At 43.7% G+C, this 15,793-nt stretch overlaps 1 protein-coding gene and 2 long non-coding RNA genes across 5 annotated transcripts in view; 1 reads left to right on the plus strand and 2 right to left on the minus strand.

The window, feature by feature from the left end:
- On the minus strand, positions 1 to 10,738 carry nr2f2 (nuclear receptor subfamily 2, group F, member 2). Of its 3 annotated transcripts, none has more exons than XM_029152741.3 (3): positions 9,316 to 10,738; positions 4,490 to 5,017; positions 1 to 2,508 (listed from the first exon to the last, which is right to left on the minus strand). In XM_029152741.3, the coding sequence occupies exons 1-3, from the start codon at positions 9,353 to 9,355 to the stop codon at positions 2,234 to 2,236; spliced, it is 843 nt and encodes a 280-aa protein (XP_029008574.1). In that variant the 5' UTR covers positions 9,356 to 10,738; the 3' UTR covers positions 1 to 2,233. The 3 variants fall into 3 exon arrangements, with proteins under 3 accessions (XP_029008574.1, XP_029008572.1, XP_029008573.1); XM_029152739.3 differs by lacking the exon at positions 9,316 to 10,738 and adding an exon at positions 6,021 to 7,617 and having other exon boundaries at positions 4,490 to 5,035; XM_029152740.3 differs by lacking the exon at positions 9,316 to 10,738 and adding an exon at positions 6,021 to 7,494.
- LOC114856887 (uncharacterized) lies at positions 8,588 to 13,208 on the plus strand. Its single transcript, XR_003786143.3, has 2 exons — positions 8,588 to 8,998; positions 12,566 to 13,208. It is a non-coding gene; the product is annotated as an uncharacterized LOC114856887 (long non-coding RNA).
- Positions 13,209 to 13,291: 83 nt separating this feature from the next.
- Positions 13,292 to 15,793, minus strand: part of LOC114856888 (uncharacterized) — a 95,598-nt gene continuing 93,096 nt past the window's right edge. The window contains exons 6-8 of the long non-coding RNA XR_008694917.1: positions 15,394 to 15,501; positions 14,565 to 14,671; positions 13,292 to 13,424 (exon numbers count right to left, since the gene is read on the minus strand). This is a non-coding gene — a long non-coding RNA (uncharacterized LOC114856888). The remainder of the gene's footprint in view (positions 13,425 to 14,564; positions 14,672 to 15,393; positions 15,502 to 15,793) is intronic.

Here is a 15,793-nt window from a genome sequence, read left to right on the forward strand (position 1 = left end):
TGTTTTCAAATTCATAAATTATAATTTAATACCAAGAACAAATTTACAGCAGAATGCTTGTTTACAATAAGCTAACACAAACAAACAAGAATTGTGTTCAACTATAAACTTTCACACACACTCACATATATCACTTGCAATTAATAATAATAATAATAATAATAATCATAAAAAAAGTATCTATACGTTATCAATACCCTGCAGTCATATATTTTTATATATTTATATAAAAACGTGGGTCAGTTTAAACTGTTCATAATTACAATCATGTATCATTCTCTGGTCCATATGTGGCTACGCACAGCCACAGATCAGTGTTCAATCAGTGATCCCTTTTAATTCAACCACAACATGGTGTTTTTGTGTGTGTGGAAGAAAAACCTCAAAACAAGGACAAAATTGGTAGCCTCCAAATACAAACATACACACACGCACGCACGCGCGCGCACACACTCTCTCGCTTGCTCTCTCTGGCGTGCGCGCGCACGCTCAAGCACACTACGGCACCTGTCAAAGACCAAAGGAGCAGTGACACTAAAGTTAAAATATCAGCTCCTTCTCCAAACCTGCTCACCCTGTTTAAGTCTGTAGCCTAATAATGAACGTCGTGTCTTTTCTTTTTTGTTTCTTTAAATACAAGGGCTAGTGTACTGAATGCACAGATTATATCTATACAGTCAAAAAAGAAGAGAGAGAAAACATTTACATTTATATATCAAAGGTAAAATAGGTTAGCGACCTGTGGCCATGCATTCACAGTCTAAATATACATGAAAAAGAAAACATTTGTAGTATGTATATACATTAAAAACATAACTTTCAGTGCTACTAGCTAAGTCTGCCACTCAATTTTGAAGACGTTGTATTACCGAGAAAAAAAATGGCAACCACAGATTTTCTTAATCACATATACTTTGTATAAAGGAAAAACTCGTTGAAATGAATTGACCTATATTTACAAGAATACTGCCTCTAATCAGTGTTTCCAGTGAAACACACGACTGAAGTTTCAAATCTTAATTGTGTTCCCCCAAAATGTTGCAGGCCTACTTTAACAACGTTTTGATAAGAAATCACATCATGCTTGTCAGGCACTTAATGCTTGAAGTGAATAAAGGGTGACATTTCAGGGACGCCTTAATAATACTGCCATTAAACACTACTCTGCCTAGGCTTCAAACTTTTATGACCCTTGACCTTTCTAGATTTTTACAACTGAGTTATGCTTACAGTGTAGCTTGAGCCACTAAATGCACTCTAATGCATTCAGAGCGACCTGTTTGATGCAGGACATCTATGCAACTTGTAGGATTTTTAAAACTGATCCAACTGGGGGACTGATGCTAAATATTCATTTGAGATCATTCGCCAACTACATTTAATTGTGTAAATTCCTCAAGTCAAAATACGAAATCTTCAACTATGAGAGTTCATGTGGCCTTACTTGAAAGCAGCAAGTAAAAATAAAAGCAGATCCTGTAACTTCATGTTAATAAAAGAGTAAAATATTTCTGCTGGGTCATAAAGTTGAACATAAACTCCAAAAGCCTTTCTTTTCCCCAGATGGTATTGGTCATCCTAAGAATAAGTGCGCTTGCAGCATTAAGCCTATTATAAGCCTATAGTCCTATTGCTGTGGTTTTAATTCTTTTTAGAACTTTTTTTTTCCATTATTTCACCTTTTTCAAAATAAATCATTGTCTTAGAAAATAACACCACCTGTACTACAGAAATCACATAGGCCGGTTTGGAACCAGAAAGGAGGAACAAAGAAAGTACAAAACACAGCTATACATGGACACAGGACAAGTCATTTGAGAAAAGAAAATTCACGTTTTCGTATTTTCCCTTTCTCCAGTTTTTTTTTTCTTTTTACCCAAATTATCATTTTTAATGCACTTAATACTTAAATTTTCCTTATGAGGATCAACAAAATCCCTTTTCATTTTTTTCTCATTTTTCTTCTTTCATTAAAAAAAATGAATCGAAGCAGGTAGTTCTGCGTGAACACTGGGAGCATGTATCTGCCATTTTGAAAGTTCAGTGGATGTCTTTTTTTTTTTGGAGTAGGGGGGGGGGGATTCACAGTCATTTACGTCAATGTCTTTCTTCATGAAAGCCAGCCCCGTGTAACAGCCGGTTGCTTTTTTATTCCTTCCACATAAGCAGCTATTATCATTGTAGTCTCGCAGCCCCCCAACCCCACCTTTTGTTTGTTCGTCTCCTTCTTGGTTTACTGAATTGGCATGTACGGCCAGTTAAAACTGCTCCCCGAAAGCAACATATCCCTGATGAGAGTTTCAATTGGGGTTTTACCTACCAATCGGACGAAAAATAATTGTTCTATGACCGAGGAAGAGACTGTGCGGAGGGAAGGCAAGCGGAGTAACAACTTCCCAAACCGTGTTGGCTGGTTGGGGTACTGGCTCCGGACATATTCCTCCAGGGCGCACTGGGACTTCTCCTGCAAACTTTCCACATGGGCCACATCTGAGAGGCCACAAGCATCTGAGAGGGGGGGGAAAGCAAATAAACATTAATAAAGTGTAACCTAAAGTGTTTCTCTCACCAGGAGTTTTTCCCCACTGTGGTGATTTCCTGGCGAAAATTGATAGCCTGTCATGGTTTTATAAAGCAATTATTTTAGGAAATCGTTCTTATCTTATTTTATGAAACATGGCGCTTTATTTGCCTCGAGGTATGTTTTGCTAAATAACTCGTGCACATACGCTCAGCGCACGTATGAAAACTTCTAATCATAGTAATAGCAGTGCGCTAGACGAGTAATAGGCGCACTACAGGTATAATATAGCTCATCGGCATGACGACATCGTATACTGACAAATGTACTATATTATAATTATTTTAAAAATAAATACATTAAAAAATTGCCATGGTCATGAATCTTGTGAACATGGAAACTTTGCTTTTCCCAGTTTTTCAATTCAGTGCATTCCGTTTTAATCGTTCTCTCGGCGAATCCACTTAAAATTATAGTAAATTATGCATCTTCCTAGGTGGAGGCTGCGTTTTAGGTGGCCTGTCTTTCACAGTCAGAGGCAGAGAGAGGACGCGAGGAGGGGGAGGGAGAGAGGGAAAGACAGGGAGACCTACTGACCTTTAGTGAGCAGAGATTTAACTTGGAAAAAGGGCCCATAGCCTACGGAGTTGCCGTCATACTATACCGTCAGAAACGCATAATCATTATCTACAGTATGCTACTGCACGTGGGCGGCAGCTGATTATGTGCCAAAAAAAATTGCTTGTGCACGCATTGGTTAAGTTTGTAAAGTTTACGCATGACAACAACCAAACCACAAAAGTAGCAAAGGCGTGTCATCCAAACTACAACACACAGCTCATGTTCGAGCCTCCGGGACTCAGGTATGGAGGAGACAAATTAAGCCATCGTGTCCGTATAAAGGCTTAATAATAAAATTCGCTGACCTGAAATTTGATTATTTTGTAGAGTGGACTAAGAAACCACCACCAGAACAATAGTGGGCTGCTCGAGCTAAATGAAATACAGAGAATGAAGGCGTGCAGGTATGATATCATTTCAAAGACACGCATTCACTCTGCGCTGAAACCTTGTAAATCTCCTCAACACGTATTTTTCCCCTTTTAATGGTGCAGCTAATGTAACAAAATGGCTGGGAAGTTTGGGTCACGACCTAGTTCTGGAGCAGGTCCAGAGACGCCTTGAATCCTACAAAGCGGAGGGAATATTCCTGCAAATAAAAATGAAAGCCGCCCCTCTTGTCACTGCTCAATATCACACTATACTGCTGGACCCTGGAATATTTGCAAATGCGGGGTGTGTACCCCCCCCCCCCCCCCCGCCGGACATTTCTGCCCCCCCCCCTCCCCAAAATGACAAGTGAGCGTTGAAACCTGCGCTTTGCTTTTTACTGTGTGCAAATGGGACATTAGGCTTGTCTTTCTTTTTCTATTCCCCTCCCCCTCGGAGCCTGACATCATTTATATCTGTCATTGCCTACAAACAAGACGTGGGGTACACACACACTGATAAATGGTGGAGAAAAAAAATCAAAGTGTAGCAATTTATTGGCAAGCTATTAGATCCTATAAAAGTGCTCTAAGAAGTAGATTTTTTTATGCTTATGGCAATTACTGCGTGTATGTATTATTTAACTTGAGCCAATTCCCTAATGTTTCAGCCAGGCTGCATATCTTTCCTGTTTTGTGCCATTTTAATTTAAAAATAGCTTGCTTGGGCATGACACAATTTCCAGATCAGCCTCATCTTTGTGCCTGATGAAGTGACTGATTAATCAAATGATTTTTTTATTTTATTTAGTAGCCTGAGGCCTAGAGGTAAACGTTTAAGCAAGACGTTAATCTATAACAAGCAACAGCCTACAGCCTGTAGCACACGTGTATGTGGGTCAGGGCCGATCTAGCTGGTGTCAGTGCATGCGTGCATGTGAGTGGCATGAACTTGGAGTGTGCCAGCCTATTGTCTTACCTGTGGTGAAGAGCACAATTGCCTTTAAGCAGCTATATTCGGCAGAGTCAACGTGCAAAGCTTTGAGCTTTTCCACTTGTTCTTGGAAGATCCTAATGTGGTCCATAAAGGCCACCACTCTGTCCGCGGACATGGGGGAGGCGTGAAGGCCAGCCGCCGCCAGGAGGGGAGCCACATGCAGCGGCATGGAGCACTGCGCGGCGTTGAGCACAAATAACTCACTCCACGTCAACCTCAGCAGAGCCACCTGGTCGGTTATCTGAAGGTCTGGAAAGAAGGGAATATTCCTGGCCCACTCCACGGCACTGAAGAGCATCCTGGCTGCTAGTTCACAAATGTTCTCGATGCCCATTATGTTGTTGGGCTGCATGCACTGACTGCCATACCGGGACGTTGGGTAGGGCTCCGCTCTCAGCAGAAGAGAGATATATCCGGATAAGTAGGAATGGCAGTGGAGTGGGTCTCCATTTGTCAAGGCGAACTGACCGTGGTGTGGCTGTGTGGGTGGCACCCGTCCCCTTTGCACGGCTGCAGTAAAAAGAGAAACTACAGATATTGAAGCCTGAATTCTACAAGTCATCACACAACCACGAGGGCGACAGGCAAATATTAATACATATTTAGAAAACCTGGGCGATAAATCAGAGAAGTGACACACAGCATGCTGGCTATATGTGACATCTAAACACACACACGCACACACACACACACACACACACACGCGCGCGCGATATGTTACTGCACAGTTTAAAAATGACAGCTTGGATTCACAATAATGACACAGTAGCGAGACGAAGCATCTCCTGAAACGCCACGGATGCGCGTTCAACGCGGTCAACGCAAGCCACGCATATGTCCTGCTTTAAAATGATGTTATTCAGCAACAGCAACATGAGCTGGCTGTGCAGGAACACAAAGAGGGCAAGGGAGACCTTGCATGTTTAACCCTTAACCTACTTTGCAATTCATCTGCTTTTAACACACACGCAGGCCTATTTTCGACTAATATTCAAATAAAATCTCGAGGTTGCACGGAGGCTTTTTTATGCATAATTTACGCGGGTGTCCAGTTTTAGGCACAGGGAACACGCGGGCAGGGGAGACGTGGAGATGCAGCCTGAACACGCTATGTCTTAATTCGACACTCGCCACAATAGCGCAGGCGGCCGTTCTCAACCATCTATTCGATACAGACATTTCTTTATACCCGTGGACTCGTGTAAATACGGATCGAATGGCCGTCGCTCGGTCTGGGCTCGGTTCTTTTTTTTTTTTTTTTTTTTTTGCTGTACGCACACATACAATGCGCCAGAGCTGGATAAGACACCGCGACGCTCAGGAGGGAAGATCCGACGAGCCCCGTCTCGACCGCGGCTCAGAGCGAGCGGCTCCGCGGCGAGCTGCAGCCGCTCAGCCCGGAGAGAGACCGGGCTACGGGGGCGACGTCACGCGGTCTCACACGGTGCGTGTGTGTGAGGAGTACGAAACGCACAAACACATACACGGATAGGAAAACAAAAAGTCCCAATACCTTCCCGTCTCATGCCGACTTTAAGGCATTTTTTGAGGCGGCAGTACTGACACTGATTGCGGTGGTGCTGGTCGATTGGACAATTCCTGTTGGCACGGCATGTGTAAGTGAGGTTCCGTCGTACGCTCCGTTTGAAGAAGCTCTTGCAGCCCTCGCAGGTAAACTGGCCATAGTGTTTGCCGCTCGACTTATCCCCGCACACCACGCATTCGATGTGCTGCGGCTGCTTCTCCGACTGCTGCGTCGTCTGGTTCGTCGGCGTGGACTGCGTGTTGTTCGGGGGTCCTTGGACGGGAGTCTGAGGGGTCGGAGGGGCGACCTGAGAGGCTGTCAGATTCAACTGGCCTGGTTGAGGAGTGGGTAGAGATAGTCCTCCTTGGGTCTGCGAGGAAAGGGTGCCTTGGGTGTCAGCCACATCGTCCTGGGAGCCTCTCCACACTACCATTGCCATATCTATCAGTCAACGTAAAGAAACTTTTTGTCTGCCGTTTTGGTGTCGCGGTGGATAATGTCTCGAGGAAACGCGGCCAACTGCCGGACACACAAAGATGTCAAGTCTGGGCTGCGCTGAAGCAAGTGGGGCTCCCGAAAACTGTCGATTTATTGCTGTTGGGGGGTCGCCGCGAAGCACGTTTTTTCAGAACTGACGCGACGGCGAGCTGGGTCGCTGCCTCGCGCTGAAAGGCCAAGTCCAGGGGCGCTCGCAGTCAGCCATCCAGCACAGCCGTCAACGGGGGAGGCGGGCTGAGTCTTCAGACGCGGCACGCCGAGGTAGCGTGGACTGAGCGGGCAGTGATGGAGCAGGTCGGTGCGGCCGTGCCTGCGAGCAGCGTACAACAATTGGCGAGCACGCGCTGAAGGCAGCGACTGTCAAGTTCCAGCACAAGTCTCGAAGACAATCACCAACTGGGTAGAAAAAAAGGAAACGTGCGCGTCTTCTTCCTTTTCTTCTCGTGAGGCAGCGCCAGCGAGCGCGCAGCTGAAGCCAATGTTTTTCGAGAGCCTGGAATATGAAGACAACTCTCTTCTCTTCTCCCCCCCCCCACAAAAAAGCGAAAGCACTAACACAAAAAAACAGAAAAAAACAAGGATCGCAACCTACAAACCTCCTCCGTGCACCGAAAAATAATAGGAAAAAGGAGCATAGAATCAAAGTGATCAAATATGTTAAAAAGGCGGAGGTTAGGAAGTGATTTGCGATTGGTAGGAGCCGGGCTGGCAGAATGCTTTCTCTCTGATCAGCTCACTGAGCTCTCTATATAGTGAACTTTGACACGACTGCTGCAACTTAGCACACGTTACCATGGAGATCGGCTGCCATATAAGGAAGGAGAGTGTGTTTGACTGGTCAGAGCTCAGGGACCTCCCCCTGAACCCCATTGGCTAGTCGGCACTTGTGCTACTTGGTACCTTGCCAGAGCCAGCATGGAGGTCGAGAGGGCCGCTTGGTCCTAAAAAGAGACAATTTTTTCGGAAAGAGACGAATCGTTTCTACTCACTCAGTCTATAGGCTGCACTCATATCCATAGCGGAATAAAATAATCCCGTTTCGATTCTCTGCCTCATATTGCGTTACGGAACACCCGCTATTCCTCTAAGCATGTGAAACGCCGGTATCCAGAGACTTTGTCCCTTACACAGTTGCGGCTTCGGCACATGATGTGTGCTCGCTACAATAAAACTGACATTTTTTATTGGCTCATTTAAGTATGTGCGTCTAAATAAACTATACATTACAGACATAAAGCTCAAAGACAAGGAGAATGATACCCAGATTTTATAGGATGGCAGCAAATTAAAGGTGAAGCACGTGAAGATCTATGCAAAACAAAAGCAGAAAACGACGACAGTCTGTCAGCAGGTGAACAAAACATCAATAATTTGCATATTCATTGTTGGATCCTATATGTCTCTGAGCTAATGTACAACATCACACACCAGGCACCGTTCAACACAATCCACACCTCTTATAAAAATGTTATGATAGGCTACTGACATCATCTGGGCACCCGCTGCAGCCTGCTAATCCCCCCTGGTCATAAATATCCTCACAGCCAAATCTGGATCAGAAGAAGTCAGATATTTGTCTGTATGTGGTCAAAACGTCAAGTGACGATAGCCTGGAATCAGGGCTCCGTTCAAACATGTGTGCTGGATGTCAAACAACGTGTGCTTTACATTAAGGGGCTAATAAAAGCGGAGTCACTTTCTGAGAAGCCACGCAGTAATAGCTGTTTGTGGTAATTATTATACTGCATCATGCCTGTAGGTGTTTCCCTATAATAAATGTGATTTACAGCTTGTGATGATGGCAAAACAAAGCAAAGGGTGGCGTAACGTAATGTAAGGCAGGGTCAACGCCTGTTCAGAGTCGTTACAGACGTGGTTAATCATTTCTTTAAGACATATATTTAAACATCCATAAAGACGAGCATATACGGGCACCATATAGGGGACCATCCAACTTTAAAGTCAAACTTCCCGCAGTCATACACATGGTCCTACACCCTGAGCTGTGTCCGTCCATGCAGAGCAGCAGGAGCAGCGAGCATTGTCCCAGGATGTATTACAGTATATGGGTGCCCCCTAGCGTATGATTTGTTTTTGCTTCAAACAAGATTCAATTTAGAGGAGCCATCCGACACGGAAACCGCTTCAGTCTCGTCTCTCGCATCGACCAAACTAACGAGCAGCATTTTTAAGTGATGCCTGTTTGTTTAAATTCTGTTTTACATGACTTGGACGGCAACGCTTTGAGAGATGCCAAAGTTGGATTTACTTTTTCGCCACTCGAGCCTGTCCCAGCGGTGGTAGAACAATTATGTCTGTATTCTAAAACAAATTAGCCGGTTAGAGTCTGTCTACATGACTATTTTGTCGGTTTTATTTACAGATCCCGTCAACAAGGAGAGTCTGTAAATAAAAATAAATACTGCGCAAAGCATCGAGTTGTCGCGGAGCCAGTTTCGCTTTAAATGGTAAGTATACATTTCTCACACTTTGCAGAGAAAAACGAGCAAAATTCCCGCTGTATTTTCGTGCTATAAATTAAATATTGCTTAAATGAGCGAGCAGGTTTATTGGTTGAAATAAAAGACTCGAGTTGCTGCAGACAGAGCATTTAACGCCTGTGCGCATTGAACACGCGCGACTCCGTCAGTCGTTCTCGCTAAATATCTAATTGTGAATTTAAATAACGCTCCCAACAAACCCAGCTGCTTTGCAAATGAGCATTTCTGCAGTTATTTAATAGCAACAGTGAGGCAGGAAGCTGCATTCTCAGTAACAAACCTACCAAATGCATATGCTGCTGATTCGTCCGTAGCGGGATGCATCTTCTCCCTTATTCAGAATATATTTAGTCTTCTCTTTATCGACACAGAGCTCAGACTGAAGCTGCCAAAGCTTCCTCTCCAACGGGCGAGATCAAACACGAAAAAGCACGCTGTTTATTGCAGTGTCTGATCATGCAAAAACTTTGGAGAGCCGAAACAAGCAACTGATTCACGTCATGTGTTGTTGCTGCTGCGAGAAACTGGAAATACAAGTTGACGCGTCGTCCGAGCAGAATATCGTTTGACTGCGTCTGGAAGTAGTGATAAGTGGGCTTCACAGCAAGCAGCGCGGTCCTGTGCGCCTTTTCTCTCCTACAGTAACGTGGCCAGCACGCGCTCGTACGCCGCTGCTTTGTGTGGGATATCGAGGAGAGAGGGAGGGGGTGAAGTCGGACTAGGCACCTGTCTTTACGTATGGCGATCATGCATCAGGAGAATCTGGATATTAAAAAAATGTGTGTTGGGTGGAACGTGAAGACGCAATGAGAGGTGTGATGCTGAAATTAAAACAATTTGAGATTAAAAAAAATATTAGATTTACCATCATTTTAACAAGATTTACCATTATAAGAGATTATATCATTATTATTATTTGTTTACAAGTCCATTAATAAGAAACCACGTCTTTTTTACAGCTACACCTCCAGAATTATAAAACATGCAGCTAATAATAAAGCCCATATGACAATAGCCTCAATTAACCTCGCGTAAATCCACACTGAGTTGGAAAATTGAGCACCTTTTTTTACGCGTAAACGTCTCCACATCAACACAATTGATTTGCTATTAAACCCTCCAAAACTCTTGTGCTGTAGTCTTTATTTCCCGGGTTTAAAAGTTTCCTCTGTGTGATTAGCAGTTTGTTCTCCCTCCAAGCAGAAGATAAAAGCAGTATATGCCCAGCAAGCCCTCGTGCACACAACAATAGCGCTGCCCAACGGGGACCAGTATCGATTAAGACGAGACAGAGGATGTCGCCTGCGCTAAATATTTACTGATCTCACACAAATAGCTGGATCTTTAACGATTTCCCATGCTCCGGCTGGGAGAAGGGACTAAATCACTTTATTATTGTTAGTAAAACAAAGCACACGATCTGGAACACGGGAGCGGTGATGTGATGATTGGGATACGTGCAGTTAAATTAATCGATATAGAGCACATAATAGTTGAGATTTACGGGCTCGCAAAGAAAAAGCTGCAATTCATCGGGTTAAAGTCACACGCGCACACGCTGCTTTTTTTTTCCTGATTCCTTCACGCCAAAACCACGCAGGGTAAAAATCAACAGCTCGCACCTCAAAACCCCACAACTATCTGCGAGAGTCCGTGTTAAACCTTCCACGCACGAATCTGACTTTTGGCGTTGAGGTTGGTGATCTAATGAGAGCCGTCGAGGTCCCCGCTCACACCTGTGTAGAAAACGCTGAAAGCTGTAATAAAGCCTGAGCCGAGTCTTATCTCCGCCTCCACCAACACCTTCATGCAGATAGAGGGACGCTGACCCGCGGGTCTCCAAGTTCCCGGCCTGATTAACCCCTCCAGACCCGGGCAGGAGCAGAGGTTAACCAGGCTAATCATCTTCAAGAGTCCGATTGAATTAGATGACTGCAGAATCAGGACAGAAGCTAAATTATCCCACTTACAAATGCCATAAGACAAATGAAAATTTACATGAAATATTGCTAACAGAAGAATTGATTCTAAAACACAAAATAAATGACGGATTCTTCTTAATTAGCCAACAGGTTACATGTTTGGAGCATAAAGTCAAACATTTCTACTTTACTTTCCAAACAGAACTCTCTGGCGCCAACAGTTTGTTGTTGTTGTTCTTTTGCTTGATAGAGATCTCCTGATTGATGGTGGTTGTGCTCCATATGTCGAGGCATTTTTATCTGATGCATTGCATAATGGCAATCAGTAGCCTTTAACTCTGCAGTGAAGGTTGTGTCTCTCGCCTGTTTACAGCAGTTGTACTGTTGCTTGAAAGACAAAAAAAAGCTACAGCAATTAGTCAAACGGGTATATTTTTTTTTCTTGTAACATTTAGGGAGGAAATATTTGCGGCCATAACACAGTTAAAGCTTGGAGAAGTTACTGTAGGATCATCCATGAGGAGAACCCTTGGAAGAACTATTAAGAAAATATATCATAAACACAGTATTCATCATCTAAAAGTAGTTTATCTTAAATGTCTTTTATATAAATTATATGAAAACATTACCCAGGGAACATCTTGTACATTCTTAGAGAATAGTTTATTTTGATTGGACTTCACTTCATCATGCTTGAATAATTTATTCTTAAGCGTGGCCTTTACAAACTTTAATTACCAAAATATAACTTGTCCTTTAAATTCTGTTCCGTCTGTTTGGTTTCGTAGGACATAATTACGAAGAAGCTGCATTCCACTGTTGCAATTAACACCCTAAGTAGCTGTGGTGTGTGTAAGCAGCCTGATTATATGCACGCGCATGTAGTCTGTGGCCTACAGGGAAGCGTGTGGATACAGTGCGAGACAGACGTGTATAACATGAAGGCGCCTCTGTGTATCATACGTGTTTGGGTGGAGGCTAATTTCTGAAGACTTCCTTCAGCGTGTGGATGACTTTCTCTCTGTCTGCGCGCTCCGAGGGCAGCTATCTAAACAGGCAATAGATCCCAGATAGCTTAGCGTGTTCAATTTGCCAATGATAGATTATGGTGCCAATTTAACCAGATAGAGATCAATTTGTCTCAATGATCACTCTTTAGGCCCACTGCCAGCATGCTCCTAATGTATCTGTAAATACTGCCTGTTCAAAACTGTTGCGCGGACAGAAACGAGCGCGTGAACGGCAAAGATGTGTGGCGTTGTGTGTAGCCCGCGTAGCTGGGGCGTACGTGGGGATTACGTCAGGCAGACATGGCCGGAGGGTCAATAGTTTAACTTTAAGGACTCGCTGGGAAAGTCTGGGTGAGGGGGATTGTGTGATAAGTGCTCTCTAACCTTCAGGAACTACTGCTGAAGTGCCCTTCGGCAAAGCAGCTTACACCCATCTGTCCCAGTGGATCTGTACAGCGACCGGTACAAGACTGCAGTTGTACTGGGCACTTGTGAGATGTTTCTCTTTGAGTGTGACCTGCCCTCCCTTTTCTTTCTAAAGAGGGAGAGTGGGCCGTCCACTCGCCTCTCTCACACGTTTTTTTTTTTCCTCATGTACTCAGACAGTGAAAAAGTTTGGGAGAAGACACAAGAGAGAAAGCTGTGGCAGCATTCAACCCTGAGCCAGACATGGCTCACATGTGGCCCCAGAGGCAGCAGACGGTGTATTGAATTACTGTAACTGAAGGTGTAATGTGGTAGCAGTGTGAGACATGTACAAACTACACAAGCGGATGTAGGGGAAGATTACATCAGCTTCAGGTTACTGTTTCAGCTATTTAATGTTAAATCGTGTGGTTTGTTTTCTGAAATTCCAGATATAATGACACAGTCGTGACTTTGCACTTGAATCACATATGTCTTACTATCATCAGACGCCGCTGCCATGTGAAAACCCTGCATCTCCAGCTTTCATAACTGTCACGTTACTTTAAATGTGTGCTGCACATGAATAGAAAACCCTTCAGACTTGACTGGATCCGTTAAGAAATGCTTGCCGTCATCCGTTCCCTCTTTGTCTTCAAGACCTTGGGCATTTTGGAAATACAGGTTTTCCATGCGGCAGAGGTAACTGTACTGTACATACAGTGAGAGAAGCGGTGTTTCACTGTACAAAATGTTCCTGAAGGATCCATTTAAGTAGCACTGTGCCCAGTGTTTAACCTGCCACATCACACACTAATAAACACTAAAAACATCATACAAGCTGTGTTTGATTGATTTTCCTTATATTGAGAAAAGACGTTTAGGCCAAAGCAGCTTTTCACTGGAACTGTTGTTTCAACTGCATTAACTCTCCTATGACAGGTTGGAGTCAGTCAGAGAGCAGATCCCTGTTCGCTACTGCTTCCTGGCGGTTTAGCTGCAGTCTTTAACTCCTCATTCCGCCAATTCAAAGAAAGCATGGAGCCGCCGTACCACCTGGGAAATCGATGAGCACGGCGTGAGTGTGATTTTAAGAAAATGTTAACTATTTCAGAAGCACGTCTGCAGTTTCACCATCAGCGACAGGACCGAGAAAAATGTGTCCGTTGTGAACCTGATGCAGTAATTCTTCCTTTAAATCAAGGTCTGCTAATATCATACTAAAATAAAAGCAACCACCAGTTTCACAGCTTGAACTGAACCTACTGTAAACACTTTAGTCTGAAAAATCACTCAAGCATTAATGTTTTTATCAAAATAACGCATGTCTGCAGAGATAAAATTATTATTACTATGAAGAAAAGCATCAGTCCATAAATAGACATCAACTACATCTGTGCTTCCCTAAGTGGTGGTTTAACATTTGTGAATGGAACATATTACATTATAGCAAATACTGCCATTTGAGATTTCCAGTGCCACAATGTGATTAATGGTCCTTGTGAACTGATGGAGGGAATAAAAAGTAAATGGAATGTGAATGGGATTTAGGTGGACCGTCGCCACAGAGATGACTCCGAACGACAGAGGAGATTTTCCTGGTGTGAAGACGACCTCAAGGGCAAAAGCCATTAAAAAAAACAGAAATCACTTATTCACAGGATCTTGGTTACTTTATCGTCACATAAGGACACACACAAGCTGCTTTTAGAGCTAACAGCGTGAGAGTCAATACTCCCTGGATGATGTCACCAGAGTCAAGTCTTGACAATAAACTGAGAGGGGATTTGTGGACATGTGATAGCACCCGTGGGTTAGAAAAAGACATGACAGACTAAGCTCTTAAATACGGTCTGAGGAGTAAACAGCAGCTTGATAATTAATTGGAATGGCCTTTGAGCTAATTATGATATTATACATGAAGCTGCACTTTTATACTGTAATGTTTTAGTGTATTTAAACTCATTTTTATTTACTATATACTACACAATATGTTGACATTTTAATGTTAAAACAACATTAAAACTAAATGCGCACAGCTTTATTATTGTATATAAACAAACACATGCTGGTGTAAACACAACACAACACGACTGCGAGAGCACAATGAGGAGGTACCGTGAACTATAACCATCAGTATTTACTGACATGTTATAGGAACAAAATACACTTGATGATGATGCATGTAACCTCTACCTGTCACAGCAGGTGATGGATGTTTTGTAGGTGGATCAGTAGGACCTCAGCACAGAAAGAAAGACATGACAATGAAATCCTCGAGCCACATGCTCCCAGCTCGGTCCCTGAAGAATGAACAAAACAACAGATAGGTGTCAGCAGCACATAGTTCACATTCACTGATGAAAGAAGGCTATATTTGTGTAAATAGTTATTTTATATACTTTATAACTTAAGATAATATTAACAGGCACTGTAGTTAGATATAAAAGAGAAAAAAAGAGATAATTTGTGCAACATTCAGGGGAAACAGAGCCCTTGAGTCGTCTGTGCAGCCTTAGCATGTGGCTCGAATACACCACGACACATTAAAGCAGGCAAAGAACAAAGATGAACTTATTAGGATTAGGATAAACACTAGCAAGACAAGAGCTGCTGGATGATCGCCGCTGTCATCGCACCCAAAGCAAATGTTATAAGCTGGTGCGTTTTCCATGGCAACAGCTGGCGCAGGAGCACCTGCCCCGAGGCCAAACCGCCAGAGAGGGTGGTCACGCGTGTGCCTCGCGGTGTCTGAAGTTGAGAAGCCTCGACTGGCGCGAGAGGGGGGAGAAGAAGAAGAAAAAAAAAAAACACAACAACACAGACGCGTCTCGCAGGCAACAAGACAAACCCTCCGTCGGCGCCCATTAAGTCACTAATTGAGTAAAGAAAGGCTTCTGTGCAGCACATGACGGCTGCTACGTGGCGAGCGGGATGTTTTCGCAGCAGACAACTGCAGCCATTCCTTCCTCTTCTACAAACAGATCACATGGCTTTACAATTACTGTCTGCCTTCATGCCTTACCTCGGCTAAAACTGTTACGGAGTCATTATATGGGGCGGTAAAGAAAAGACCAGGCGTCTTCACTTGTTAGTCCAGTTAGTGGCTGGTGCGTTGGTGCTGTAGCGTCCCCTGCAACAACCAAAACAAACAGGGTATTTACAATTTGTAATACTTTAATCAACACACTCATCACTGTATTGTATATGCTGTTTGTTTATATACTCACTACAATGCAACACGTATTCTACTGTGGCAGTTCAGGTCATTCTTCAGTCAAATGGCCACTAACTATGATGGTTAAGGCAACAGCGTTTTAAACAGTGTGCGAATCGCAGCTTTCAGCATCATTAGGCTGCAGTTAACTAATAGCAACCCCTGGCTCGTTTCTTCCCTCTAGAAATGAAACATTAGTAGAGCTTAG

This window comes from Betta splendens, chromosome 6 (assembly GCF_900634795.4).
Source record: "Betta splendens chromosome 6, fBetSpl5.4, whole genome shotgun sequence".
NCBI classification, from domain to species: Eukaryota; Metazoa; Chordata; class Actinopteri; order Anabantiformes; family Osphronemidae; genus Betta; species Betta splendens.

Coding starts and splice junctions, on each gene's coding strand:
- nr2f2 (XM_029152739.3), bottom strand. CDS start 6,471: ATGGCAATGGTAGTGTGGAGAGGCTCCCAGGACGATGTGGCTGACACC. Junction 5,036..6,020: donor AGTCGGCATGAGACGGGAAG/GTATTGGGACTT, acceptor CAATATCTGTAG/TTTCTCTTTTTACTGCAGCC. Junction 2,509..4,489: donor AATTGTGCTCTTCACCACAG/GTAAGACAATAG, acceptor CCCCCCTCTCAG/ATGCTTGTGGCCTCTCAGAT.